Source organism: Pleuronectes platessa, chromosome 23, assembly GCF_947347685.1.
Source record: "Pleuronectes platessa chromosome 23, fPlePla1.1, whole genome shotgun sequence".
NCBI classification, from domain to species: Eukaryota; Metazoa; Chordata; class Actinopteri; order Pleuronectiformes; family Pleuronectidae; genus Pleuronectes; species Pleuronectes platessa.
The window spans coordinates 5,141,747-5,167,965 of NC_070648.1; the positions used below are offsets into that span (position 1 = coordinate 5,141,747).

The 26,219-nt window shown below is 43.4% G+C and overlaps 2 protein-coding genes across 2 annotated transcripts; both read left to right on the top strand.

The window, feature by feature from the left end:
* The first annotated feature begins 4,271 nt into the window (after window positions 1-4,271).
* Window positions 4,272-6,421, top strand: cnpy4 (canopy FGF signaling regulator 4). The gene is made up of 6 exons (XM_053416232.1): window positions 4,272-4,448; window positions 4,587-4,713; window positions 4,906-5,002; window positions 5,137-5,259; window positions 5,361-5,478; window positions 5,823-6,421. The coding sequence occupies exons 1-6, from the start codon at window positions 4,280-4,282 to the stop codon at window positions 5,963-5,965; spliced, it is 777 nt and encodes a 258-aa protein (XP_053272207.1). The 5' UTR covers window positions 4,272-4,279; the 3' UTR covers window positions 5,966-6,421.
* Window positions 6,422-17,470: 11,049 nt separating this feature from the next.
* On the top strand, window positions 17,471-25,282 carry ntn5 (netrin 5). The gene is made up of 6 exons (XM_053416696.1): window positions 17,471-18,935; window positions 19,143-19,331; window positions 20,900-21,049; window positions 23,515-23,565; window positions 24,555-24,635; window positions 24,711-25,282. Exons 1-6 carry the CDS (start codon window positions 17,474-17,476, stop codon window positions 25,280-25,282), a joined length of 2,505 nt encoding a protein of 834 aa, XP_053272671.1. The 5' UTR covers window positions 17,471-17,473.
* The last annotated feature ends 937 nt before the right edge of the window (window positions 25,283-26,219 follow it).

Sequence of the window (26,219 nt, forward strand, 5' to 3'; positions counted from 1 at the left end):
GATTCATTAAATTGTCCAATTGTTTTAAAAGATATTGCCTTTATGTATTTAAAGGCTTACAGAGGTCTCTTGTAATTCAACAGGTAAACAGGGTTAGTACTAGAGACTAATTTACAGGTTCTTTGGATGTTTTCAAAAGAAAAAACATGAAACTTGTATTTTTGTATACAAATCCATAAAGGGCAAATATTCTGCAGCACAAAGTTTATCTTAATTGCTTAAACCCATTTAAAAAAGAACACAAAATAAATGTATTAAATTTAAATGAACAGGAACAGAGAAGCATTAGACCTAATATTTTTATTTGTAAATACAAGTCACTCAGCTTTACAATTAATTGAATCTAATTTGTGCAATTTTAATATCATATATGTGCAATGTTGTCACACAGTATGCATCATTGTATTTATTCTGTTTACATTGCCATTCTTTAAATATTTGCATGTGTTTATATTGTATATTTACTCATTTATTACTTTTACTGTGTATTTTGGCTTTTGTGTTTGCGGTTGTAACATGGCACATTACCCACAGAGTGGGATTAGTAAAGGATTATGTTATTCTGTTTAAACACTGCAGTGGGACATGACAGATTCGTCCTCCTACAGTCAACACAGTAATGTCAGAATTTAAAGCCACTTCTACACAACTCTATCAAAATCAAACAACGAAAATCTGCGTTTACATACGTTATCTGGGTTGTGTATTTCAGAGGAAGCAGGAGGTGTTTGTGTACACGTGACTGTATGAGTGTATGTGTGTTAAAGGAGAACGGAGAGGGTGAGGACAGCAGTAAGGTTTAGTCATCAGTGATATGAACTGTCTGGGTGTGTGTGTGTGTGTGTGTGTGTGTGTGTGTGTGTGTGTGTGTGTGTGTGTGTGTGTGTGTGTGTGTGTGTGTGTGTGTGTGTGTGTGTGTGTGTGTGTGTGTGTGTGTGTGTGTGTGTGTGTGTGTGTGTGTGTGTGTTCATGCGGGGTCATATCAGGGCCTCACACACACAGATGAGACCCTGCAGGTGCTTGGGTTTGCAGATACCAAACAGATCAGCATAATTTATACAGACACACACACACAAGAGGCAGGAAAACATAGAACGTAAACATAGATTTCCAATACAATATTAATCAGTGCATAAGAAATTCATGACTGGTAGAAGTGGTGGTAGAAGTCTTCACATCACTTAATTTAGTAAAAGTTGCATCATCACAATGCTGAACTACTGAATCCTCTGTGCAGTTTCGATTAAACTGATTAATTGATGCATTGCCATGAAAATAATGATGCAGCTACTTTAAGTGACTTAAAATACAGCTGGGTAGTTGTTTCCTGTGCACGTGAACAAATAAAGTCTGATGTTGTTCTGTGTTCTGTATCATTATTCTCAATCTGCTCAGTATTTATAGTCACTTAAGTCATCAAATAAATGGAGTAAAAGTATAACGCTCAAGTATCTCAACATTTTACCTAAGTACACGTACCACATGTCATATTAAAGCAGATATACAGTGTCATATACCCTGGACTGTGTCTCAATATTAACATGAGATTAAAATACAACTCGTAGTTTAGTAATTTAAAAGAAGACATCTGCTGTTCATTCCAAAGAAATGGTTTTCAATTTATGCTTTTGAACGAGTTCACACTTAAATTCAAAACTCGAAGCAGCCAGATCTGATTAAAACAGACAGAGTGAATGAAAGCCGGCTTCACTGTTTGTGCAAGAAGAGAAGAAACGTTACCTTCTTTTTAAGTAGCTCATCAGATCCACTGATCTCAGGTCTTTGAAAATTATGTTTATGCCATTTAAACTACAAGTTAAATTGAATAAATAGAAACTGAAACAAGTCAGACAGTTTTTAGTAAGTTTCTAAATGATATTCAAAATATGTCAAACTTATTTAAACTAGTTTAAATGAAAATATACAGGCTTTAATATAACCTAATAAAAGTTTTAATACATGGTTTGCAACGATTGCTTATCTGAAGATTAGGCACTAGACACCAGACACTTGATACAGAGGTGGTTGAGTGCATGTGTGTGTGTGTGTGTGTGTGTGTGTGTGTGTGTGTGTGTGTGTTAGTGCGTGTGTGTGTATTAAATTTGCTGTTATCAGTTAACCAGTAAAAGGGATCCAGTCCTCGGCTGGTGTCAAGATTATTCTTTTGTTTACATTAGTAATCATTATGATTCAATCTCTTCAAGCCCCGGGAGTTAATACAAAATATTAGTAAGAATTAGATCTTGATAGTTATACAGTTATAAACCATTTTCTCTGAGTGCAGGTCGAGTGTTTCACCTTTAAGTCAAATTATCCGCTTTCTCTTCCTGAGATGAGACTATTCCTTGATCCCCGGGTGAATAGATCCAGGTTCATGTCCTATGATTTGTTCTTCACACACAACTGCACATGCTGTGTTTGTGAGAAGACGTCATCTTGTGTCCACTCATGTCCTCCCGCTGTTCTCTGGCTCCCAGTCAGCTGTCAGGAACCGGCTGTCTGCATCCACAAAAACGTCTCCTCCTCCCTCTTCTCCTTCTTCTTTCCTCTGAATCGGTCAGGAGCGGTCGATTCATTTCCACCAGGCACTCATTTAACTTCTGTGTTCAGGAACTGGATAAATAAAAAAAAAAGAAATCAATCGATGAAATGCAATTAAATAAAAAGTACATTCATAACCCCAGCTCTGTGATGCTGCTGGAGAAAAAGTGCAGCTTGATGTGAGCGGTGCTGCAAGTTCCCTGACCCCAGCTCTTATGACTCTGTGTGTGTGTGTTTGTGTGTTTGTGTGTGTGTCTGTCCCTGTGCAGGACAGGGTGACACCGTCGCTGTGTAACTCTACCTCCCTCCACACAGACAATAGACAGACCCCATGTGACTCAACCCTCATCCGAAGCCGTGGAAAGCCTCCCAGCACTAAAACACAACACTTAGTGCACTTACTCTTCAGTTTCAGACACTGAATCCTCTGACACCTGCTGGGGTGCACACCGCTCTGCTACTGGAGAACATCACCTAATGGGTTTTCCAGGAGTGTGTTGTTGCCCTCTTCTCCTCTGGTTGGTGGACGTGCACATTCTCCTCTCTGCCCGTGTTAATGCGGCCTCTGTGACTCCCCCTCCTCTCTCCTTGTTTCCTCCCTTGTCTCTTCTCCTCTTCCCTCCTTTCTTCTCCTCTTCCCTCCTTTCTTCTCCCCTCCACACACACAGACTCCTGGTGTGTCTGTTGCTGTCGACTTTGTCGGCCCTGACACCCGAGAATCCAGGAGGCGAGAGGCGTCTATTTTAGCCGCTTCCCTGCCAAAGATCAGGCTAATTATTCCCCATTCTGTGGATTGCACGGTCATCCTGAAACAGCTGAACTACAAAGTGTGTTTATGTTGATAACATTACAATTGGTTGATTAATAAATAAATGATCCACTTATACATATGTGACTCTCGTATAAAGGATTTTATTTTATCATTTATGATTGCTCTTATTTATTATAATAATTGAAAGTGTGACAATAACAGGACTCATCGTTTTTAATTTAATAACTGGAGAGAGGCCTTGGAGGTTGTGAGAAATTTCAACCAGGAGAAACTAAAACTCTATCTGCCCCACCTGAGTCTGTGGACTTTTAAACCTTCTCTTTTTTTATTGTACCACTTTATTGAATCCTTCTATGATGATATTTTAACCAATAAATTAGAGCTTTAATGAGGGACTTTGTGTGTTTTTTTACATACAAAGTAACTCCATATTCAGAGTGCTGGTGTTTAACCCCAACTAAACTTAGTTATACATAACCCTCACCTTAACCTCACCACAATTCACATCTGACCACTGACCTTTACCAGGACCTCAGGGATGAGGTTCTTCCTCATTAGGGCTGAAGTGTTGGTCCCCAGGTTCACTGGTCCTGACAAGGTCGGCGTTGATGCTGGAAAACCACATTGGAAATGTAGGAATGTTTTCATGATAACCATAACATATGAGCATATCAAACCCTTTTGTTGGATCTGTTTTGTCGTATTTAACACATTCATCTAAATTATGCAATATAAAAACAATCAACAGTACATACTAATAATAATCTTTATCTTAATAATATTTGACATATGACAAAACTATTCTAAATAATATTCCAGATAAATTTAAGGTGGTTTTAACACTCGAAGAAAGTAAAAGCATTAAATGATGTGAGATATTTATTTACCTTTTGACAGACTTCTGAGTTCGACTTTCCTTCGATCGACTTTCTCTCCTGGGATCCGAACATCTGGCGTCGATTGCGCATGCGCAGTGAGGCATGTCGATGTGGCCGCTGCAGAGTTAAACTTTTCCAGTTCACCCGAGCTGTTCTGAAACAAACCGCCGCCATGAAACTTTTTATCGTGACTTTACTTTGTGTCTGCGGCTTCGTCACAGCGAGCGACGACGACAGGCTGCCGAACAAATGCGAAGGTAAAGAGGAAGAGGAGGAGGAGGAGGAAGAAGCTAGCTGCTGTCATGCTAACTGTTTGCAGATGGAGGTGTCCTGAAATCTGCCTGTAGAGTTAATAACAAGTTGTGTTGTTTTTGTGTTGTTTGTGTGTGTGTCAGTGTGTAAGTTCCTGACGGTGGAGCTGCAGGATGCTCTGCAGAAAACGGGCCGATCGAAGGAGGTGCTGGAGCTGGGAGAGGTGCTGGGCACTGGGAAGAGGAGGAGGAAGATCAAATACAACACGTCGTGAGTTATTATTTTTGTGATACTGTACAGTTATTATAGTTTATAGTTATTATTATAATAGGCTATTATCACTTGTATGTGTTATTTGATCCTTAATACTGTATCTTCTATTATGAGAACAGCATCAGGGAGTGAAACCAGCCAGTGGTCCTCTAGATTGTGTGTTTGTTGAAACCTATGTTTGTATTTCAGGGAGACTCGTCTGACTGAGGCCATCGACGACATATGCCAGCGCATCCTTCAGTACAGCGTTCACGCCGAGCGGCCCGGAAGCCTCCGATACGCCAAGGTGAAGTTCATCTGACTCTCTAAAGGTTCCATTGTTAGAATAAAACCAAATGAGTGCACGGGGAAGAATGACGAGATTGCTTTTGAATAGATTCAATGTTTTAAATATCAATTTGTGTCTCAAACTGGCTGCAGGGGGCCAGTCAGACCATGACGACTCTGAAGAACCTGGTCCAAAAAGGAGTGAAGGTGGAGCTGGGTCTGCCCTTCGAGCTGTGGGACGAGCCCTCGGTGGAGGTGTCGGACATGAAGAAACAGGTCGAGTTGTGTTCGCCCTGTTGTCAGGTGGACGGGTGAGAAATAGAAATACAGTGTATACTCATACCGGGGGAACGTGTGTGTGTTTGCGTGTCCTGCAGTGTGAGAAGATGCTGGAGCAGTTTGAGGACGTGGTGGAGGACTGGTACTTCCACCATCAGGATCAGAGACTGGAGAACTTCCTGTGTGAGACCCACGTCCTCGAGACATCAGAGCAAGGTGGGAGACACAGGGAGAGAGATAGTGGGTCCTGCTTGTTGATTGTTTTGTGTGTCACTTCAGCTTGGAAACTCGTAAGCTACAAGAACTTTGAAGTAATGTCAAGTCTAAGGAATCAACCCGTCACTGATTGGTCATTGGAAATTAGAGGGAATTGTAAAAAGGGCTCTGTAATGATAGAGTTTATCAAAAGATATTCTGCAGGTGAACAATGGTTTGAAGGAACCGTTTAGTTCCCTGGACTAAAAGTTCCGGGTACTTTTGGACAAAAAGTTACTTGAATCTGCTGAGACCTCCTCCTCCTCCTCCTCCTCACCCCATTGTTCTCTCTCTCCCTCTCTCAGAATGTCTCAACGAGATGTGGAAAGGAGATGTGGGGAAAAAACCAGGGGCAGAGGAGGCAGAGAGCGACGGCACCGAAGAGGAGGTGGAGGAGAAAGCGAATGATGGAAAGGAGGAGGAGGGAAAGACACACGAGGAACTGTGAGGAAAGCATTCTCGAAAAAGGGCAAATGCAGAAGACAACACAAAACCTCAGCTTGGCAGGAAATCAACGGACAGAAAGGGAAATTATGTGGAGAGACGTGTTTTCAGATTTTTAAACCTTTGAGCGAATTATTTGAGATTTATTCTCAGCACCGTCTCAATTGCCAAATCATGTTCTAGTTTACATTGAGAGTTACAACAGTGTGAGATGATGCTTTATACAATTAACACTAAAATCCTGTTATCTTTATATAACTGGAGCCTGCCTTTTTATAAACTGTTGCACCTTTTTAAAACACTCAAATATTTGGAGGGGAGGTTTGAAGCCCTGAGCCTGAAACATCTGTTACAACCGTCTCCATCCAAACTTTATATGGTACATAGGAACTTTTTCTTAAAGATCTTTAAATGCAATATGTACAGTTTTTCATGTGGAATAAAATGCTTTTTATATTAATGTCGCATGTGTAGCACCATTTTTTTCATGTCCACACACAACAACGACAGGTTATTAGCTCAGAGCATTCACACTTAAAGAAACTCTTGACCTTAAAATAGAAGCTACATGACTCTTAATGGCCGGATGCTGCCACCTAGTGGTCTTTATGTTGTTTCGCATGAGCTTCTCAAAAACCTAGGTGACATTTCGGTGCAGGGTGAATAAAACAGGTGCATTTACGCTTCAGCACCAGAAGTGTCGCTGATGATGTGTAATGGTAGAAGTACAAGAAAAAGGCATTTACACAGTATCAAGTATGAACAAGTATAAAAGGTCAAAGTTCGAAAACTAGGAAAAGTTTCTTTCTATACACTGAGGCATCATCATCATCATCATCATCATCATACACCAGGTCGTGAGTCCTGTGTGTGTAATGTCTGCAGCAGTTCCTCCAATTAATTTTCCAAACTAAAACTACTTCCTGTGATCACACGTTGGTGGCGGCGTAATTCAATCCACTTCCTGTGTCCTGTTGTGCTTCCAAATTACAGAGGAGGGCAGAAGTTGAATCTGATAAAAGTTGATTGTGCTTCTCACAGATGTTTTTACAGACTCCGAGCTGAGCGGCTCCTGCTCTCGTTTCCTGCTGCTCGAAGCTTTCCCCCTGCACCAGGACCTCAGACACACCGTCAACTCAGATCTGTTACTGTTACAACGTCTTGCTTTATTCTCGGCCAAAAGAATAATGTGATCTGCTCTGAGGGCCCAGTGAACGAGGCCTGCTCCTTCACGAGTGGGAGATTTCAACATTTGTCTCAGAGCTCCTGTTTTATTCCTCCTGCCTCTGGATTGTAATGAAAATAACTGCACCGGTTAATCTTGAAATCAAATGTAATTATATATACTTGAGTTTTTCTTTGAATAAAAGCTTTTACGAATGATTGACACTGGCTCTTATTGACTCTGACTTAACCTTTATTTACTTGTATAGTTCTACTTCTGTATTTTACATCTCTATTATCTGTTCACGTTCTATCATTTTATTATTATAGTTTCTGCCTTTAAAAGCAGAAGTGCTTTTATAAATAAAGTTTATATATGTGAGTGAATGGTGGTGAGCGACAGAGCAAAATCCCGCCACAAGAGGTCGCTGAGGAGCACAACAAAAAGATGATGGGTCTGCTGAATCTAGTTTTAAACTTATTGGATCAAAAATAATAAACTTATTTAACTTAGATTTGTCTCATCTCGTCTAAGTCTGCACCTTAAATTGCTTTTTTATTTCAAAACTCTTATGAATGATTGACATTTTATTGCTTTTCATTTTTTGTGTGTAAATTAATTTGGTTACCGTCTTTTTTTATCACCTCTTTATCTTACTCTTGTTTTTTAATTTCTGTTCATTTAATTAAGAATTTGAGTTGCTAATTGTTAATTTTAGGCATTAACAGAATCACGAGAAAGGCAGCACTTTGAAATTAGATTTTAAATGATCCATATTTAAGCAGGACATGATGGAGTGATTGGGAGATTGTTCCAAAGCTGGAAGAACTCATCAGAGAAAACTTCTTCTCTTGTAGTTTTGGATTTGAGAGGAGATGCTGTGACCCGGTGGATGAAAACAAAACCAGAAGATCAGTGATAAAACAAAGAGAAAGAACATTAAAGTCTTTTAGACAATGCTGAGTCAGGATGTGGCAGAAAATGAAGGGAGAGGAAAAATAGAAGAGTATTTACAGCCTCTGAATCCCACAGGACAACACAGTGATGAATACCTGCAGGAGGAGTTTCTGTTCTTCTTCACCATCGATCCTTGAACGTTAACCTGCTGTTTATCAATGACTGTTTTTTTTCCTCCAGTGCAACAGAACAACAGTCTGCTCTCCATCTCCATCCAGCACCTGTCAACACCAGTGCCAGACACAAAGTGTGTGTGTGTGTGTGGGGGGGGGGGGGGGGGGGGGGGGCGAGGAAAAACAAAAACACTGCTTCCGTCGTCACAGAAACCAGGATCATTTTCCTGCTCTGCAATTTCTTTATTTTCAACCGAGTCCAAGAGCCAACGAGCTCGGTCACGATTGTTTGTTTTTCTTACTTTTCTTTTCTCTCTTGTTGCGTTAAAACAATTCATCATAGTTACCATCAAGACTGAGCTTTGTGCGGAGGACGCAGATTTGCTATTTGTGGATGTTTTTAATGGAAGCTGTGCAGAGGTGATGTTCCAGGTAGTTGTGGAAAAGAGAAAACTTCTGGAAGGTTCAGGATGGGAGGATAAATGGTCGTCCATTACCAGGAGAATTATTTCTTGGGAAGACTTCATTAATTTTCTGTCTTTTCTTAAAAGGGATCAAGGAAAATATTGAATTATTGAGAGTTGGGTCCAGAGCTACTACCAGTTATCTAAATTCCATAATAGCAATGGTTCCACTTCTGATGCAAATGTCGAAATACATTGGTTTTGTAGAAAAACAAAAAAAGAAGTATCATCTTTTTCTAGGCAGTTATGAGCTTTACAGCTGCTTGCTCACCTATTCTTTGCATATGTGTGTACATATGTTAATAGTTGTTTTTCTATAGTGAGATATCATTGATACGTTGAGAATAGTAGACGACCGAACATTGATCCCTGAGGTACACCCATGCTTTGCTCTAAATCCTTTCTGTGAAGAAGGAATGAAAATTACACTTTTTAAGATAATAAATATTCCTCCAGATTCATGTAGTGTTGTTTTATGTCGTATTATCTTGAGAATAAAATGCCATTAATCCGATTTTATCACTTTTCTGGACCTTTTAAAAACAAAATCTCTGCTTCACGGAATTTATCCAATAAAAATGATTTACAAGCATTTTTCCAGAACAGCACGTTATCCCATTAAAGTTCAAAAAGATGGATAATGTGATTTACTCGTGTAAACGAGACATAAACATAGACTGTAAATGTAAATATATGCAATTTTTATTAATTGCATTCTCGTGCTCATATCTGATCATTAAACCAAAGTACTGTTCCACGTTGTAACAATTTTATGTTTAACTGCAGCTAATCCATCAACCACACGCCCACGTATTGTGAAATCTGCTCTTATTCTGCTGTGGTGGCTTGATGTTGACTTTTATAATTACACCTCCGCCGGTATTTTGTTCACTATGATTTGAGTCTCTCGGCACATTCTTCGCCGCAGGGCTCGAACACTGGCAGCACAGGCACACCTGTCACGGACCACCTGTAGAGCTTTATGATGCACTAAAACACTGATATCATCTGATTTCTGTTATCAATTAGCATTTGTGTTATTAAACTGGTTCCCTAAATGGCACCGGTGCACCTCCACCTCCACCCCGGCTCCTTCAAATCTCCTGTGTCTCTGTTTTCATGCTGCCAAAGTGCAATATTGACACATAAACGTGCTTTTTCACCCCTCAATTTTCTTTATTGCACTTGTGCTGCGTCCAAGGATAGCATTTCTTAAGTGCACTGTAACTACTTGACACACACACACACAGCACACACACACACACACACACACACACAGCACACCTGGGGAAACATTCCTCGAGGGAAGTCATCAATCAGTTTTATGGCTTTCTCTGGGAAAGTTTCCTCCTCTCCAATCAAGCATCTTCTCTCCCTCCCTCCATCCTCCTCTTATATTTCCATCTGTATCAGTTTTGCCTCACATCTGAGAACGATCCACTGCGGCCAATTAACTTCTACCATTATTCCTATTCCACTGAGGGATAATTGGAGTAAAACTGGAGGGTGAGTTCTCTGCCTGGACGATATGAGACGAGGCTACTGCAACCGGCTTCTCGCTGGATCCTCAATTTGGCTGCCAGTGGTAATAAAGCTGAGGTGGAGGAGCTGCACGGTGTAAAAACAATGCCCTAACAAGTCGTGAAATGTGGAATTGAGTTTTAAAATCCTGGTTGCCTTTTTTAAAAAGGGAAAAACTAAAAAAGTCCACTTGATTTAGTATTTTCTCCAGAGCCTGGAACCCCTAATTCAGCTAAAGGATCTATTTTGGGATCAATTCTGATGCCCGGCTCATCATCAAGTGACTAATGTGCAGCCAGATCTTTTATTCAAGGTCCTGAAAACATATTTTTCTTATCATGAGCACTTGGATCATGCAAGGACACAATCCTTCCTGCTGTAGTGTGTGTGTGTGTGTGGGGGGGGTGTGTGTGTGTGTGTGTGTGTGTGTGTGTGTGTGTGTGTGTGTGCGTGTGTCTTCTCACGTTTTTTTTTAAAATTGCTCTGTTGGGGAAAGCATTCAGGATTATTTCAAAACTGCAGAGATGGTTTATATCATTTTATGAATTTCTGCCTCTAGGTAATGGGAAAACCACATCGGAATCTAGTTATTCAAGGCAGAGTATTTTTACATATACACATTGCACATTTATATATTTATATAAGCAGGTCTGGAAGGATCTATTATACAACATAATACCAAACTGTAAAATGTACAAAAACTAAAACATTCCATGCTGATACATTACTACAGTTGGTGCTTTCAATTGTATCTTAATATTTGAACAAGCTGAAAACTGCATTGAAATGAAAAAATACAATATTATAAATAAAAATAAATTAAACATTGAAGCAGCATAATTTGTAGAATGTATAGTGTGTGTTTAAACCTTTTAGGGATAAAGACTTACTTCAAAGTGCTTTTTACAAGTGCACATGCAAAGTGTCAAAGTTAAGCTGTCAAACTATGTTAAAGTAATATTTTAGGGATAACACAAAATTAAAAGCACAAAATAAACCACTTAATAACCTGCACTCAAGGACAAAGTCTCTATTAGAGCATTTCCTTCTCTATGAATTATAACTTAAACATGATTAAACGTTTTCTTCTGTATTTATTGCTTTAAAATAATATAATTTGGACACTTGCAAGGTGCCTAACTGGTTCAATGAGAGATTTATATTAACAAATTACCTTATTGAACTTTGGGGAAATACATTCTGTCACGTGATATTCTTTGGAAAGAATAAGTGACCCATTTAATATTATTTATGTGATAAAAGATCGATCGTCATTATCAAAGAAAGCTGCTCTGGAAACATGTTGTACCTGAAATCAATAAAACACCCTCATCCACTTTAATGAAGTCCTTGTTCTGCTGTGATGGATGTGGTCCGGTGCCATGTGAACCGCTTTGGCTGAGGTGCGCCGTGCGTCAGACAGGATGTGGCTCCTCTCTCCTTCTCTCTCTCCCTCCCTCTCTCCTCGGTTCAGTTATAAGAAGAGACACCTCCTCCTCCCTGCTGATCCCGTTAATTTGCCTCCCTCACCACCTCCCCCCTCCTCCACTAGCCCCGCGTGTTGCCCCCTCTTTGGTGCAGTCTCCTTCCCATGCAGCCGAGCCGGAGCTGGATGTCCCGGACACTTGCTGCTGCTGCTGCGCCTCTGGCACCGAGCAGAGGACGTTGAGGAGCAGGAGAATCCGCGGGAGGCACATGGTGAGAACCGGTGATTTATCTTATCCTCTCTCTCTCCTCGGAAGATTCCCCCTCTTGGCTCAGACGCTCGGAGAAGCTCGGCTGCTGCTGGTGAAGTTCATGTCTGCGCGTAAAGAGGCGCAGCGGATTGTTACTGAAAACAGAGAATTCAAAGTTATGTATCAATGCAAAAATGTGCGTTAGGATAAATTGTATTAGAGGAAGATTTAGGAATAAGTGAAGTGGATCCTGTAGCCTGGTTTAACAAATGGATGAAGCGTCCTGACATTTGTTCTGTTGTTGCTGCTCAACTTATCCTGAGAAATTCAACCTTTACACTTTATAACAAACAAGTGTCCTTATTTCTTGTAATAATTCTTATTATATAAAGACATTTTAAAGTTAAGTGAATTGTATTTAACAATACGTTTATCTTATTAAACCTCGGGCCGAATGAGCACGTTTACTTTAATCTCATTTATGGAATTAAATATCCTTTATAAATGGATTCCATTATAAGCTTTAATTGAAAATTGACTTTTTCAATTTAAAAACCAGGGCTGTATTTAAACTGGGATATTTTCCCACCCAGTCACTGCGTGTTGCCGCCGGGATCATCCCTCCTTTACTATGACAATTGTAAACAATCATATTTAACCTTGTGAGAATATATTTCTGTCTTTTGTTTCATTCTGTTGTGGATCAAATAAAATAAATAATCTAAAACTCAAATTCTAAGCCTCAACCCATAACATCAGAGTTTTTAATCAGCTCTCCTGATCTTGGAATAATTTCCTCTCAATCCAAACACATGCAGCCAATTATCAATATTATTATTTGGAGAAAAAAAAATCAGATTGAAGTCGTTTGATGAGGCTGCGATAACTTCACTCTGTAAATATTATCGTTGCTGCAGCTGAGAGCTCGTCGACTCTCCGCTGCCTAATAAGAGCAATTAGCTGCAGATTGCTTGTAATTAGTCTGTTGAGGGCTCCTGCCAAAGTAATCACTCGAAACATGACTAACATTTCATGCTTAATCAAGCGTGGCAACGTGAATCATTATTCCCAGCTCCAGTAAACGCAGCATCCGCAAAACCTGCGGGCTGTGTAGTGTTTAAGGTCTGTGTGCGGTTAATTAGTTTTCTTAAGTTCCCTCTGCAGCTCTTGAATCCAAAAGTAAATACACAGAGTTTCCCCAAGTAGGTAATTTTACTCCTTTCAATTTAAATCAGGTGAATTTTTATTTATTTATTGTTGCATTTTAGGCCTTTTAATGCATTAGTGGAAATCAATTAAATCACAATTGTGTGTATTTCTTTTAATAATCCAATGATTGTGTTTACTAATTCAAAGAAACATATAAAATGATAATAGATTTTCTATATTTGTTTCATATTGTCACTGGCTGTTCTTCTTCATCATCATTAACCTGCTCTGTGGCACCGTGTGGATTCAATTGTCACAGCCACAGGCCTCCCTTTTATTTCCATCACGCACCGGGAGTTGTCTTTGGCGCGGCTCAGCATCACAATGATTTCATTTCCATCTGTTTTTCAATATCAACATGTGAAGCCGGGGCCGCGCAAGAAAAGAAAGAAAGAGAGAAAGACTCCTGCCAACTTGTATGAGGCTATAAAGAGGAGGAGGAGGAGGAGGAGGAGGGGGGGGGTGGACAGGAAACTTAAATATCAAGTGGGTGACATGTGTTTTCTTATTCAAAAAAATGAAGCAAGCAGCGTTCATGGGTCTAATGGCGATGCGAGCTTGAAGGACACAGGCCTTTATCTAAAGATACGAGCAGCGATAATCCTTTTTGTGCTTGTGTGTCTGTTGCTTCCACCTTCTGGGCTGCCCCACTAAAATTAGATTATTACACCTAAAAGCGAGCTCCTGGAATCTGCCTCATGTGGATAACACACACACACACACAGACACACACATACACAAACTGTGCGGACAGGAATGCAGTTTGGGAATACAGACCGCATACGTAGCCTCTCTCTTCTCAGCCAGTGTTGTATTTCTGACCGGCTGAGGACAATTGCAAATTAACAAAGGTGTCAGTGTGGTAACATGCGCCAACAGGTGCCTTGGGCCGGCTTCAAACACGCGGGCTTTAAGAGAGGGCTCATATAATTGATCATATTTATTTAAAGGCTCCGCGTCTTGGAGCAGAGCTGCAACGTAGCACCCCGGGAAATCTTCCCAGCGACCATCAACCGGATACGACACTCTCTTCACGCATTCAGTGGTGGTATTTATACAAAAACCACAACTTTTGAAGTCATAGGGAAGTCGTAGAGCGATTGGAGTTTTAGAATGTTCTTCCCCGTCCTGCTCATGGCTGCTCGAAGCTGCTGGCCATGACGAGGAATGTTAAAATGTGTGAGACGGGCCAAATCCAGCTCATCTGCTCGGCAGAACAGCTCCAGACACAGACAGGCCCACAGCTCCGAAGTGTGAACAGACTATAGCGAGTTAACAGGTAGGAGGAGAGAATACCACAGACTATAGGGCTTTAGCAATACAGTTCCACAATTTTAGTCTTAATTTCTTGCTTAATTACGAGAAATAATGTTTATATGCAAAAGAATAAAGCACTAAAAATGGGACTATGGGTCAAAGACAATTACAAAATCCAACGTTGCTTAAATGTATCTTTTAATTTTGTGTATTTGTTGCCCTTTCCTCTTAGATCCTTGCAGAGAGCATTGAATATAAGCTATGCAGTCAAGATTACAAAACGTTTTGTTGCTCTTTTATTACCCAACTAATTTAATTTACCTCCCTGACAACCCTATTATTTTGGAAGGGGGCGAATACTTGTGCAAACAAGTTTGTTCATCAAGTTTTCTTTGGCTTCTGCGTTTTATCGGTGTCAAATAAATCGTCGTTCGATCTGTTCAAAGTTGTAAGAATAGAAAAATTGAAAAACCTCCAAATTGCACAAATTCCTTGAAAAGACATCAACATTTTGACACCTCAATTTCATCGGACGCTGCAAAATGACAAGTTAACGAAGGCGGTTTACGTGAGGTAATGTAAACCGTCTCCGGCTTCGAGCACGAACATGAGCGGCGGTCTCCCTGCTCCCCTCTGTTCCACTATGCTGTAAACATGCCCCCAGGTTGTCAGCAAGTATTTTTCCAGCCACTTGCCAGCCAAGCATAGCTGCTTCTAAAGATCACCCGCCGGAGAAGTTGTTGATCTCATCATCCCACTATTTGACTGTATAAGCTTATTAAAAAACGACAGAATTAGCTGCCAAGTTATTCCACTGAGAAGGGCGTAAAGATCATTTCTTTTTCTAGATCTTGATTTGAGATTTCCTGGTACAAAGAAAACGGGGATGATGGCCTCTTTTGCATGTTTGCTATTTGTCGTAATTTTTCAGTATCTTATTGAGTGGTGTAAAATACCCCTGATGTCTCGGTTTTAGATTTTCTCCTCGTCACACGGCACTTTGCGGGGAATGCCGCTCATCTTCAGCGTGTTCTTCCGATTCCCCGGCCGTGTGAATTTATGGAAAGCGGCAGAGAAAAAACCGTTGAAACCATATCCGATGGGTGACAGTAGCGCTGCCAGACAGATGATCCGGTTTCAGCCGAAGAGCGAGTCTGGATTTGGCCCTGGTGGGGCGCGTTTAAAACCTCAGGGGCCTCTCTCGGATGAGCCTCCCATTTATCAGAGTGGTTGTAATGGGCCAATGTTTAATTAGTCATGTAATGTGACAAAGACAAGAGCAAGCGCTTGTCATGGGAATGTTAAACAACCTCCCCCATATTCTCTCCCAGTACGGAACATGATTCACCCACCGCAACCCTGAAGCCTTCCACGCTTACGCTCACTTATCATTCCCCTCCTCCAGTTCTGTGGGTCCACTCCTCAATCCTCCTGACTCCTCTCGTAACCTCTACCCTGCCCGTTCCTCCTCTGAGACCATCTCCCCCAGAAAAGACATTGCCACCGAATGAAATCAGAGACCCAATGAATCACCCGATCATCTTGGAAGTCCAGCTTTTTATCAGTGCGTTCGGATTCCCCCCCGCGGGACACGTCTCGACACGTCAGGAATGACCAGCCGAGGCATTCTGGACTCTGGGAATGTGGCTCATGCGGCGGCACGGGGGTCAAGGTCCGACCGCTCATCGCCCGCCGCACTTGTTGCTCGTTTCCTGCAGCAAAAGAGTCGCCCGTGGGGTCTGATCCTCCCTTTTTAGACTCAACCAGGTTCAACTGATCCACTTGTTTTTCTTCTGTTTCGGACATCCAGGACAGAGCGGTATGTTCACCGGGTCGGCAGAGAGGGTGTTTGGCTTCGGCGCAGGCCCCTCAGATCTGTGTGGTCCCTGAGGGAAGCCTCATGTTTCGGTCGTTGGCTAATTGAGCGGGATGACGAGGCTGCAGAGGCTCTCTGCCCGGTCCTCTCCTACGGGTTTGGTTTATGCAGCCCTGCTGACTTTGCTGTCAGTGTCAAACGCTTGTTAGGACATCATCAATCTCCAAGCAGTTAAGAATATTCCCAGACCAGAATGAAGGGGGCAGGTGATAGATGGACAGGGTGACGGAAGAGCAGGGGGTTGGGGGGGGAATGCGGAAAGGACGCTAGTTATTGATGAGAAAATGACAGTCGAAGAAACAAGAATGTGTCCAAAGGAAAAAAACGAAGGTGTAAAGTGTTAAACTTTATTCGCTTGCAAAAAGTGCCTCTAGGGAATGTGCCTCTGGGCTTAGTGTGAGTTATTAGAAATAATAAACAACTGGTTTCCCGCAGAAAGTGGATTCTTTGTTCGCTGCCAAAATTAATGCTCCAAGCTATGAAATCTTGACAGAGGAATAAATTACTCTCATCAGCGGGTTGTAAGGGACGGGAAGGGATTTGTTGGAAATTGCGGGCACACACAAGTCCGGGTTTGTCTTCACCACGGAAGTCTCCATGTAGGGGCTCATGTCGAACACCCATTTCGATCTATAAATCATTCCCCTCCAATCCAGCCGCTAATCTCCCGATTCCTCTTCTTCCCTCCCCTCTTTTTCTTTCCCCCCCCGTCTGTTTTCTCATACCCTCTCTTCTGCTCGATAACCTCTCGCACTCGGCCCCCTCGCTCGCCTGCAGCACTGACCAACGGTAAATGATTTGAAAAGGAGAGCCATAAACGTGATGGATGTGGTCCAGCCCGGAGTTTAGCCCCAGCTGTCGGGCATGTTCTTTGTCATTTCAGACAGACCCGCTGGGTGCGCTGCCCTTCTTCAAGCCCCCCACTCATCCACCTCTTTTTTTTCGGGGGGTCGAGGAGAGTTTTTAAGACTGTTGTATTCTTAAGTTCATGAGTTCAAACTGGTGGCTGACGCTGCTGTGAAGATCGGAGATTACATTTTTACGGGTTGAGATCTTTATTGGCATCAACCGAAAGCCAAAAAGGTGCAGATGAAGGGATGCACTGAGCTGGTATTGTGTGGTTTTAATAAAGACACAGGTGGTCGATCTTAGATTTCCTCTGGCTTCATGTGCACGTCTTATAAATCCATCAGTTTATGTTTTTTTTTATGATCAGGCTCCCATGGTTTTCTCTTAAAAAAATCATCTTTTTTTCCCTCCGCAGGCTCGATGACATGATGTTCCGGCCCTTTTCCCCTCCCCCCTCCACCTCTTTCTTCCCCGTTTTCCTTCTACTCCTCCTCTTCCTCCCTCCATCCCTCGTCTCCTCTTCCCTTTTCCACACCCCGTTGAGCTGGACTTCGCCGCACGACCCCTGCTACCACCTGGACGGCCGTCCGCGTCACTGCCTGTCAGAGTTCATCAACGCTGCCTACGGGGTCCCAGTCAACGCCAGTCACTCACTCCAAGGGTCCGACTATGACAGCAATGTCACCACCTTGACGGACCTCCACAACCCTCATAACCTCACCTGCTGGTTGACTCACAGAGGCACTGACATCGGGGAATGGGAGCTCACCGTTCCACTGGGCCGTCGCTTTGAGATCACCTATATAAGCCTGCAGTTCTGCCACCAGGGGGAACCATCGGATCCCATCTCCATCTCCATCCTCAAGTCGATGGACTTCGGGCGCACCTGGAGGCCGATGCAGCACTACTCCAGCAACTGCCTCGGGGACTTTGGGCTGCCCTCCCAGACGGTGGCCCAGACCAGGCATCAGGAGACGGAGCCCCTCTGCTCGGACCCTCGCCCCCTTCAGAAGCAGAGGGGTGGCATGGTGCTGGCCTTCTCCACCTTAGACGGGCGACCATCCTCTCCCGACTTTGACCACAGCCACGCCCTCCAGGATTGGGTGACGGCCACAGACATACGCGTCGTCTTCCATCAGGTGTCCAAAGTGGCCAAGACGGGCGGCTCGGACAGAGCGGACGAATCAAGATGGCGCGACAGTCGAGAGGATCGCAGAGAAACTGGGATACTGAGGTCGAGATCGGGCCACAAGGGCCGCGCTGAAGATCAGGTCAACAAGCTGAACACAGATAGCGCACTGGGATTTTTTGACAGGGAGACAAAACACTCGAGGAGCAAAGGAGACAAAGGGGACAAACAAGGAAGGAAGGGTCCCGGTAAAGGGTCGGGTCAAGATGAAGATGGCCACAATGTGACCAGCAAAGAAGGGGTGGACTTTTTTGGCATAGACATGCTCACGTCTTCCAAGAAAGGCGCGAAAGGTAGAGGTCGCGGCCACAAGAAAGAGAACGACCACTGGCTGCCTTGCCCCAATGGCGGCTGTAATTGGACATTGGAGGGGCGGAGCAGGGGCAACAAAGGGCGGGAACTGAGGAAGAGGAGGAACAATAACCTCAACACGAGACAAGGTGCCAGGAGTATGCAGGCGGCCATGCCCTCGGTTTTTAACCCTCCCGCCCACGCTTCCCTGGCCCTGTCCGACCTGCAGGTTGGTGGCAGGTGCAAATGTAACGGACACGCCTCCCGGTGCCGCCGGGACGACAAGGGACGGGCGTTATGCGTGTGCGAGCATCACACGGCGGGGCCAGACTGTGACGTGTGTGAGGACTTCCACTTTGACAGGCCGTGGCATCGAGCTACACCCACGCACCCAAACCCCTGTGTTGGTGAGTCATGAGAACAACGTAACTTTACATTCAATCAAGCTGCACCAAATTTCACACATTCAGAGTCAAACAAAAGACCACACTGTTCAGGACATTATGGATGAAGCATGCACGATATAGACCAAAACTTAAATATCTTGCTTTCCTCCACACCTGAACCTGAACTGAAACAAATCAAAACCTCTTTTCTCTTTTTGCATTGTCCAGCCTGTGAGTGTAATGATCACTCAAACAAGTGCCGCTTCAGCATGGAGGTGTTCCAGCAGTCGGGCCGGCGCAGCGGAGGGGTGTGTCAGAAGTGTCGGCACCACACGGCCGGACGCCACTGCCAGTACTGCCAGAATGGATACACCCGCGACCACAGCAAGCCTCTGGACCACCGCAAGGCCTGCCAACGTCAGTAACTACGTGTGTGTGTGTGTGTGTGTGTGTGTGTGTGTGTGTGTGTGTTTAGGTCAAGGGGTTAAGTGCATTCTTGTTTGTGTCTTTGTGCATAAATATTTGACTTTACCAATCTGGGTAAAGGCAAATCATAGCGTGAGGGACAGTGTTTATGTCTGATAGTCTGAATGCATGTCTCTGTATGCAGTTGTGTGTGTATGTGTGTGTGTCTGTGTGTGTGTTCGAGCGTACACAAGTGTTTATTGGGTGGCTACATTGTGAGACTGGCCTGCTATTCCTGTTAGCCGTACGCACACACAAAAAACACACGGAAAAACACACACCCCGCTGAGCTGCCACCTGTATCCTCCATCGTTACCACCGGTCGGCATGTGCTGTGGCCCCCGACCTTTGACTGGTCACATGTCCTAAGTGACTGTGACACTCTGGCATGTGGAAGCCCCACCAGCGCGGGCCTAATATATCCAAAGTTAATGGGCACTCTTTGAGCTTGACACGCGTGTCGTGAGGAGAAATGAGCTACGGCTAAACATCCCCATGGGTTGTGATTTGTATATGCAAACCTGCAAAGTCGCGTCCTCGATCACACGGCGCTGGCTTTAATTTATCTGGGCTATATTTCATCGAGTTACCATTCAGAGGACAGCGCTGATGTGATTACTCATTCTCTCCTGTCGGGTTGTAAGGACTCGTGTAAACATCACGAGAGTGTGAACAGAGCCGTTCGAGTGCGGCTTCCCTTTCTCTGTCTGTCTTCTCTCATCGCGCCTCATCCGGGGATACCACCGGCAAATGAAAAGCTTTGCAGGGTAAACCGCAGCAAATCCAGGCTGTAATCATTATACAGCAACACAACTGACGATGTAAAGGGAGGAAAACAGACGAGAAATTTATTTAAACACAGGATCGGGCTCCGGCTTGATGGTTTTTAGGCTAAAACCACCCGGAACAATCACGGGAACAAGTCCAGGACTCTGTGAGTGCACCGGCTGACACAGTTCGGTATGCTGCAAATGTATTAGTGCTGTCGGGAAGCCAAAACAAATCCTGTGTTATTCAGTTAATACCCTCGTGGAGGAATTTGACTTTGTTTACCCATCAGGGCGGCTTAAGAATATCTTTGTCAGAAAAGGTGTTGTGTCTCGCTCAAGGACGCTCCCTCGGGACAGATGCTCGCTGTCATGCAGGATTAAAACGGGGCTCCGGCGTTGATGGATGGCTGCTCTAATCCGACCTGTTGCACAGACTCTGTTTTGTATTCGCAACTTTTTAACCAAACTTTTTTTACGCTTAAATATCCTACGCATGTATTTGCACGTTGTCTTCATCAGGACAAGTCAAACCAATACACTTGCTTAGCTCCATGACTATTTCAGATAACTGAGATATGTTGGGAGACTGAAATGTGCATCCACATCCTTCTATGACTGATGTGCTGCAAAGACACATTATTCAATATTTAAATTTTTTCAGCCATCTTATAAGCGTACTGCTGCATACACAACAAAAAACAAATACAACAAAAAGTAAAACCTCTCCATTGTTTTCTTTATCTTTTGCAGCGTGTCATTGCCATCCCCTGGGAGCAGTTGGCCGCTGGTGCAACCAGACCTCAGGTCAGTGTCTGTGTCGAGAAGGGGTGACCGGCCTCCGGTGCAACCGCTGCGCCCCGGGCTACAAGCAAGGGAAGTCCCCTCTACGGCCCTGCATACGTAAGTCGACAGCCAATCAGAATCCTTCAAACTGTCAATTATACACCTGTAAATCGAGACTCTTATGTGCAAGATGTCAGAATTCGTGTCCAGGATATTTTGGCTTCCTTTCTGGATAGTGGCATGAAGTGTGACCCATCTTTATATACAGTCTAGAGTAGTAGTTACTCTCGGCAGTACCCACTTCCCCCCCGAGCCTGAGTCAGGCAGTTGGAGTTGTCTAAACTTAACCAAACATTCCCCTCAAGGGTCAGAAAACCGATCGGAGCATTGACTCAGAAAACACGGGTTGCTCGAGAAGGTCGGAGGACCTGTTCATGGATGATGAATCGTGTGTTTGATTCCCTTTTAGCCGCCTAACACTTTGTTCTCGCTCATGACAGAGCGACCTCATGAATTTCTCCCCCAGCCCCATTTGCTCGTGGCCTAAACGGATCAAACCCTCTATCGAGAGCCCTGATCCTCTATCAAACGGTATCTCATTATAAAAGGGGCCGCGGCGGTCCGGTCTAATTTGGCCCAATCTCCAAACATGTTCCCTTTTCATCATCCCTGGAGACGGTTTCCACAGCAGCGAGAACATGAGCTGACCACTGCGGGGAAACCTCATCTCCAGCTGATCTGGGATGAGCGTCAGATCAAGTGGATTGTTGCTGTTCTTATCTCCAGCACCGAACCACAGCCCCCCCCCCCGAGCGCTAATCCACGTGCGCTCGCCGGCGGCTAATCGCACAAGTGCCGACAACCACACGGGCCCCAACGCTGCGTAAAGCCCCAATCAGGTGACATAGGAAGCCAGCGGCGACGAGCTTCACACCTGTTGCCCCCCCCCATACTCCCCCGTCACAGGGCCCAGACTCATAACTCTCCTAGTGAAAGGAGTGAGTGAAAGAAAACCTTGTTTGTTTTCACTGCCAGACCATCTCAGGCTATGTTTAGAGTCTCCTGCGCCCTCCCAGTGCCGCCACATCCAACACCACAGCTCCTCCTCTCATCAGACAGACCAAAGGGCACCAAGCAGCAGCAGCAGCAGCAGCAGCAGCAGTCAGGCTAAACTTAACTAAACTTAAATAAATTTCACTAATCTTAACGTCCGAGCCCACTCAGGAAGGGAAGTTCAGAGAACTAAGAGCGTGTGTCAAATATAAAACATTGTAACCGATTCAATAAAGATAATTTTTTATGAGCTACTATTATGATAGTCCTATTACACATGATTATATAATAATTATAATAAACCTGAATAAACTCCTGTTCCAGCGATCATAGCGTTAGCCTCTGCATACTCGGAAGTCAACTTGCAGGAAGAAGGATCACGCGTAAAACACACATCTGAATAAATGATAAACCTTCAATATACATATGAATCATTGAAGGATGAACACACACATAGAAACACACACATATATTTAACTCCTACACTCTGAGCTACGGAATGAAAATGATAAACTTGATTTTCTTAAACAAACTATCAATCAATCAATCAAATTTTATTTGTACAGCCCATATTCACAAATCACAATTCATCTAATAGGGCTTTAACATGGTGTGGTTTTTCACTTCCTATTACATGTTGTGTGCAATTTGTTTCAGATCCAAATAAAAATCTGGAAATCTAAATCTAAATGTGTTTTCGTAAAGGGAGGGATGGGTTTTGGCGGAGGATCTACTTGTTTGTGTTTTTTATTTTAGGCAAAGCTTCTTGTCAAACCAGAATATTTACTATCTGTAAACCTGATTGTTTATTACAGTGTTAAACATTTAAAGTGTAGTTTTTGTATCAGTGCATCTAAATATTTAAAGCGGTACCCGCTCCATGCGGACATGAGCCCTCGATTTCCTCTTTACGACCCCTCACATACAGAGCGTGTTCCTACTCTACATCCACAAACACACACCGACTTCCTGGCTTTTAAAAACTGGTGGGGGGGGTTGGGGGGGTACAGTCAGCTGGACGGGGGTGTAGGGTGTCGCTGGCCCAGTTGTGTCAGCGAGGACAGGACATGGACAGCGTGAGCCCCGTGTTATATGGCTGCACTTTTACAAGAGGCCTGGATAACGTATGTACGGAGCAGCAGGATGTTCATCTTCTATACACACACACACACACACACACACACACAGACAGACAATCAAACAAACTTTATTAGACTCTGTTCAATGTTCCAGACCAAACCAAACAAGGTGGAATAACAAAAAGTAAAGTTTGTGTCTCTGTGCACTCAGTGTGAGTCAGTGTGTGCGTGTGTGTGTGTGTGTGTCTGGGCCGTAAAAGGACCACACACACAAACAGTCAGTCTGACACTTGCTTATCTTCTGCACAGGCATGTCTCACAAACACACACACATAGAAAAAAAAGGCATCCGAGCGTAACAAACACACACAGACACACACACGACAGCATCAGCCTGACAGCTTCCTGTGTTGCCCGTCACCTGTCTGAAAGTGTGTTTATGTTTTACAGGAATTCAGGAGGTGGCTCCGACCCCGGTGTTCCAGCCTCAGTACAGCATCGGTGAGTCCACGTCCACCGACACTGTCTGTCATTCCCATCTATACAATAAGTGCCTTTCATATAAATGGTTGCCTGTGACCTTTAAACCTGATCTCATTACTATGTTTACTATTGTACCTAATATCTCTAAATATATTTGTCATATTAAGCTACTTTATTATTATTCCTTTATTTTAACAGTCTTATTTAATATTTTAACAGTCTAATTTAATTTAAATCACCTTGTTACTACACGTTTTAAAGATACGAGAATCTGTCTGTGGGAGATTACAGTTTTTTTTTAATCAATCATTTAAATACGGTGGCCCTGAAGTACAACTCACAAAACACAACGACACATGACGTGTTTTCTTTGTATTTGTTGTTGTATTTTCTAATTTGCACTTCAGGGTCATCATCGTCAGAGGGGGAGTTATGTGTTTCAATAAAGTTGTAAAAAAACCTCAAAGAAAAAGCATCTATTCTAGTGATGGCCGCGACCTGACATCCACAACAGGATAACCTTTATATAATATAATCTATATAATGATTCTATTTAAAAAGGCCATACACTTGACTCTGTTCAAGTGTAATAAAGTTTTCTCGCTCTCTTGACCTTTGACCCTATCGATGTCACATCATGTACAACACACAAATTAAAGCCACTTCGGTGGAATCATATATCCAAACAGGAATCTTCTCTCGCCTCGGGTCACGTTGGTTTTTCTGAACAGATGTGACGTTCGGTGGAGCGGCTGCTTCGCCGCGGCCCCGGCGCTGCAGCCGAGCACCTCCTCCTAGTGGCAGCTCCAGGAATGTCCCACCTGCTGCACTCGGGGGTCATCTGTTAGTCACTGGATACTGTGATGACAAATAGAAGCAGCCATATTGTAATTAGGGGAAAAGACATGTGCTGATATGCTCGCTATGAAATGATACCCTCTCATTTGATGCTCCCTCCCTCCCTCCCTCTCTCTCTCTCTATCTCTCTCTCTCTCTCTCTCTCTCAGCGGAGGAGTGTGTTTCATACTGCCAGCCGTCTCAGGTTAAAGTCCGGATGAACCTAGAGACCTATTGTCTCAAGGACTACGGTTGGTGACCTTTTTTTATTTGACTTTAAACAATAAGAGTAAAACCATTAAACGTTTGTTCTGTGTCTGCCTCAGTGCTGAAGGTGCAGGTGAGAGGAATGGAGCGTTCAGGTCCCTGGTGGCAGTTCTCCATCTCCATCCAGACCGTCTACCGCACGGGCTCCAACTCCCGCGTCCGCAGGGGCCCCCACTCCCTGTGGGTCCCCGACCGGGACCTGGGCTGCGGCTGCCCCGCCCTCCACGTGGGTCGGACTTACCTCCTGATCGGCGCGGAGGAGGGGGAGCGGGGCTGGGGCCCGGAGGAGAGTCGCCTGGTGGCGGACCGCTCCACCCTGGCCCTCCAGTGGCGGGAACACTGGAGCCCCAAACTCAGGGGCTTCCGGGGGCACGACAAGAGGGGACGCTGCCCCGAGAAGTCGCCCGACAGCCCACGCAGGGAGCAGGCGAACGCACAGGCCGGGTACATCCCCCCCCATCTGCTGACGGAGAAAGACACGGACAATGTGAACACACACTCTGTCAAAGAAGACGAGACTCGAACCTCAGCAGAGCCGCACACACACACTCCCACAGAGGTTGAACCCACAGAGACGACCCCGGCCCCCTCCAGTCCGGCCCTGTTCTGCTCCACGACGCTTTCTGAGTGACGGAGGACTCGACCTTTGACCTTCACCTTTCTGGACGTTTTTCAAAACGAGAATTAGAGAAGAAAAAACTTTTTCAGCCTTTTTTTTTTTTTTTTTTTTACATGTTTTTCTGAAAGTTTCAGTTAAAACAGGAAATTAGGTATAAAAGCAATTGTTCAAAATCGGATCTAAAATGTGAAGAAACATCTGTTGTGTTTTGGTTTCGGTCGGTAAAGGTCAAATTCCCGATGGTGCAGCACAAAGCCGTGAAGGGATTTCAAAACTTTCTACGACAGAAATGTAAAAATTTAAGTGGGACTATATTCTGACAGAAAGGCCGAGCAGTATTTCTCGTCTGATAAAGATTGTTTGAATTATATTTAATTTTAAGATTTCTTTATGTAACTTACACAAAACACAAGACACACATAAGGGTAAATATTCTACCTCACATTTTCTACACACAGATGTAACCAAAGCTTATTCATGAAGGTGATTTTTCCTTTTTTTTTTTAAATAAAGATAAAAAGTGAAATCGTGTTATATGAATTACATTTTATTATTATTTTCTGATACGTTTTGATAAAGATTTTACTACAAATACAGCCAACTCCATAACTTCTCCTTTCTTTCTATAGAAACTTGAAAAATATGTAATTTATTGAATTTAAATGAAGAAAATTTTTTAAATTGACAGTGAGCCTAAAGAACTTTAACATAGCAGATATTTAACATTTAGAAACATTTCAGTTTATGAAAAATATTATTTTTATAGTTATAGACATCTAACCACAATGCAGCTGGTCAATATAATATAATAAGAAACACTCTGAATACTGGACTAAAACTTTGTGAACCAATATTTAACAAATACTAATATGACATAAACTCTGTGTTATTTTAGAAGAATCTTCCTGTGTTTATTTAAAAAAAACTGTACCTGAAATTGTGCTTTGTT

Coding starts and splice junctions, on each gene's coding strand:
- cnpy4 (XM_053416232.1), top strand. CDS start 4,280: ATGCGCAGTGAGGCATGTCGATGTGGCCGCTGCAGAGTTAAACTTTTC. Junction 5,003..5,136: donor GAAGCCTCCGATACGCCAAG/GTGAAGTTCATC, acceptor AACTGGCTGCAG/GGGGCCAGTCAGACCATGAC. Junction 5,479..5,822: donor CCTCGAGACATCAGAGCAAG/GTGGGAGACACA, acceptor TCCCTCTCTCAG/AATGTCTCAACGAGATGTGG.
- ntn5 (XM_053416696.1), top strand. CDS start 17,474: ATGATGTTCCGGCCCTTTTCCCCTCCCCCCTCCACCTCTTTCTTCCCC. Junction 23,566..24,554: donor CCAGCCTCAGTACAGCATCG/GTGAGTCCACGT, acceptor TCTCTCTCTCAG/CGGAGGAGTGTGTTTCATAC. Junction 24,636..24,710: donor CTATTGTCTCAAGGACTACG/GTTGGTGACCTT, acceptor TGTCTGCCTCAG/TGCTGAAGGTGCAGGTGAGA.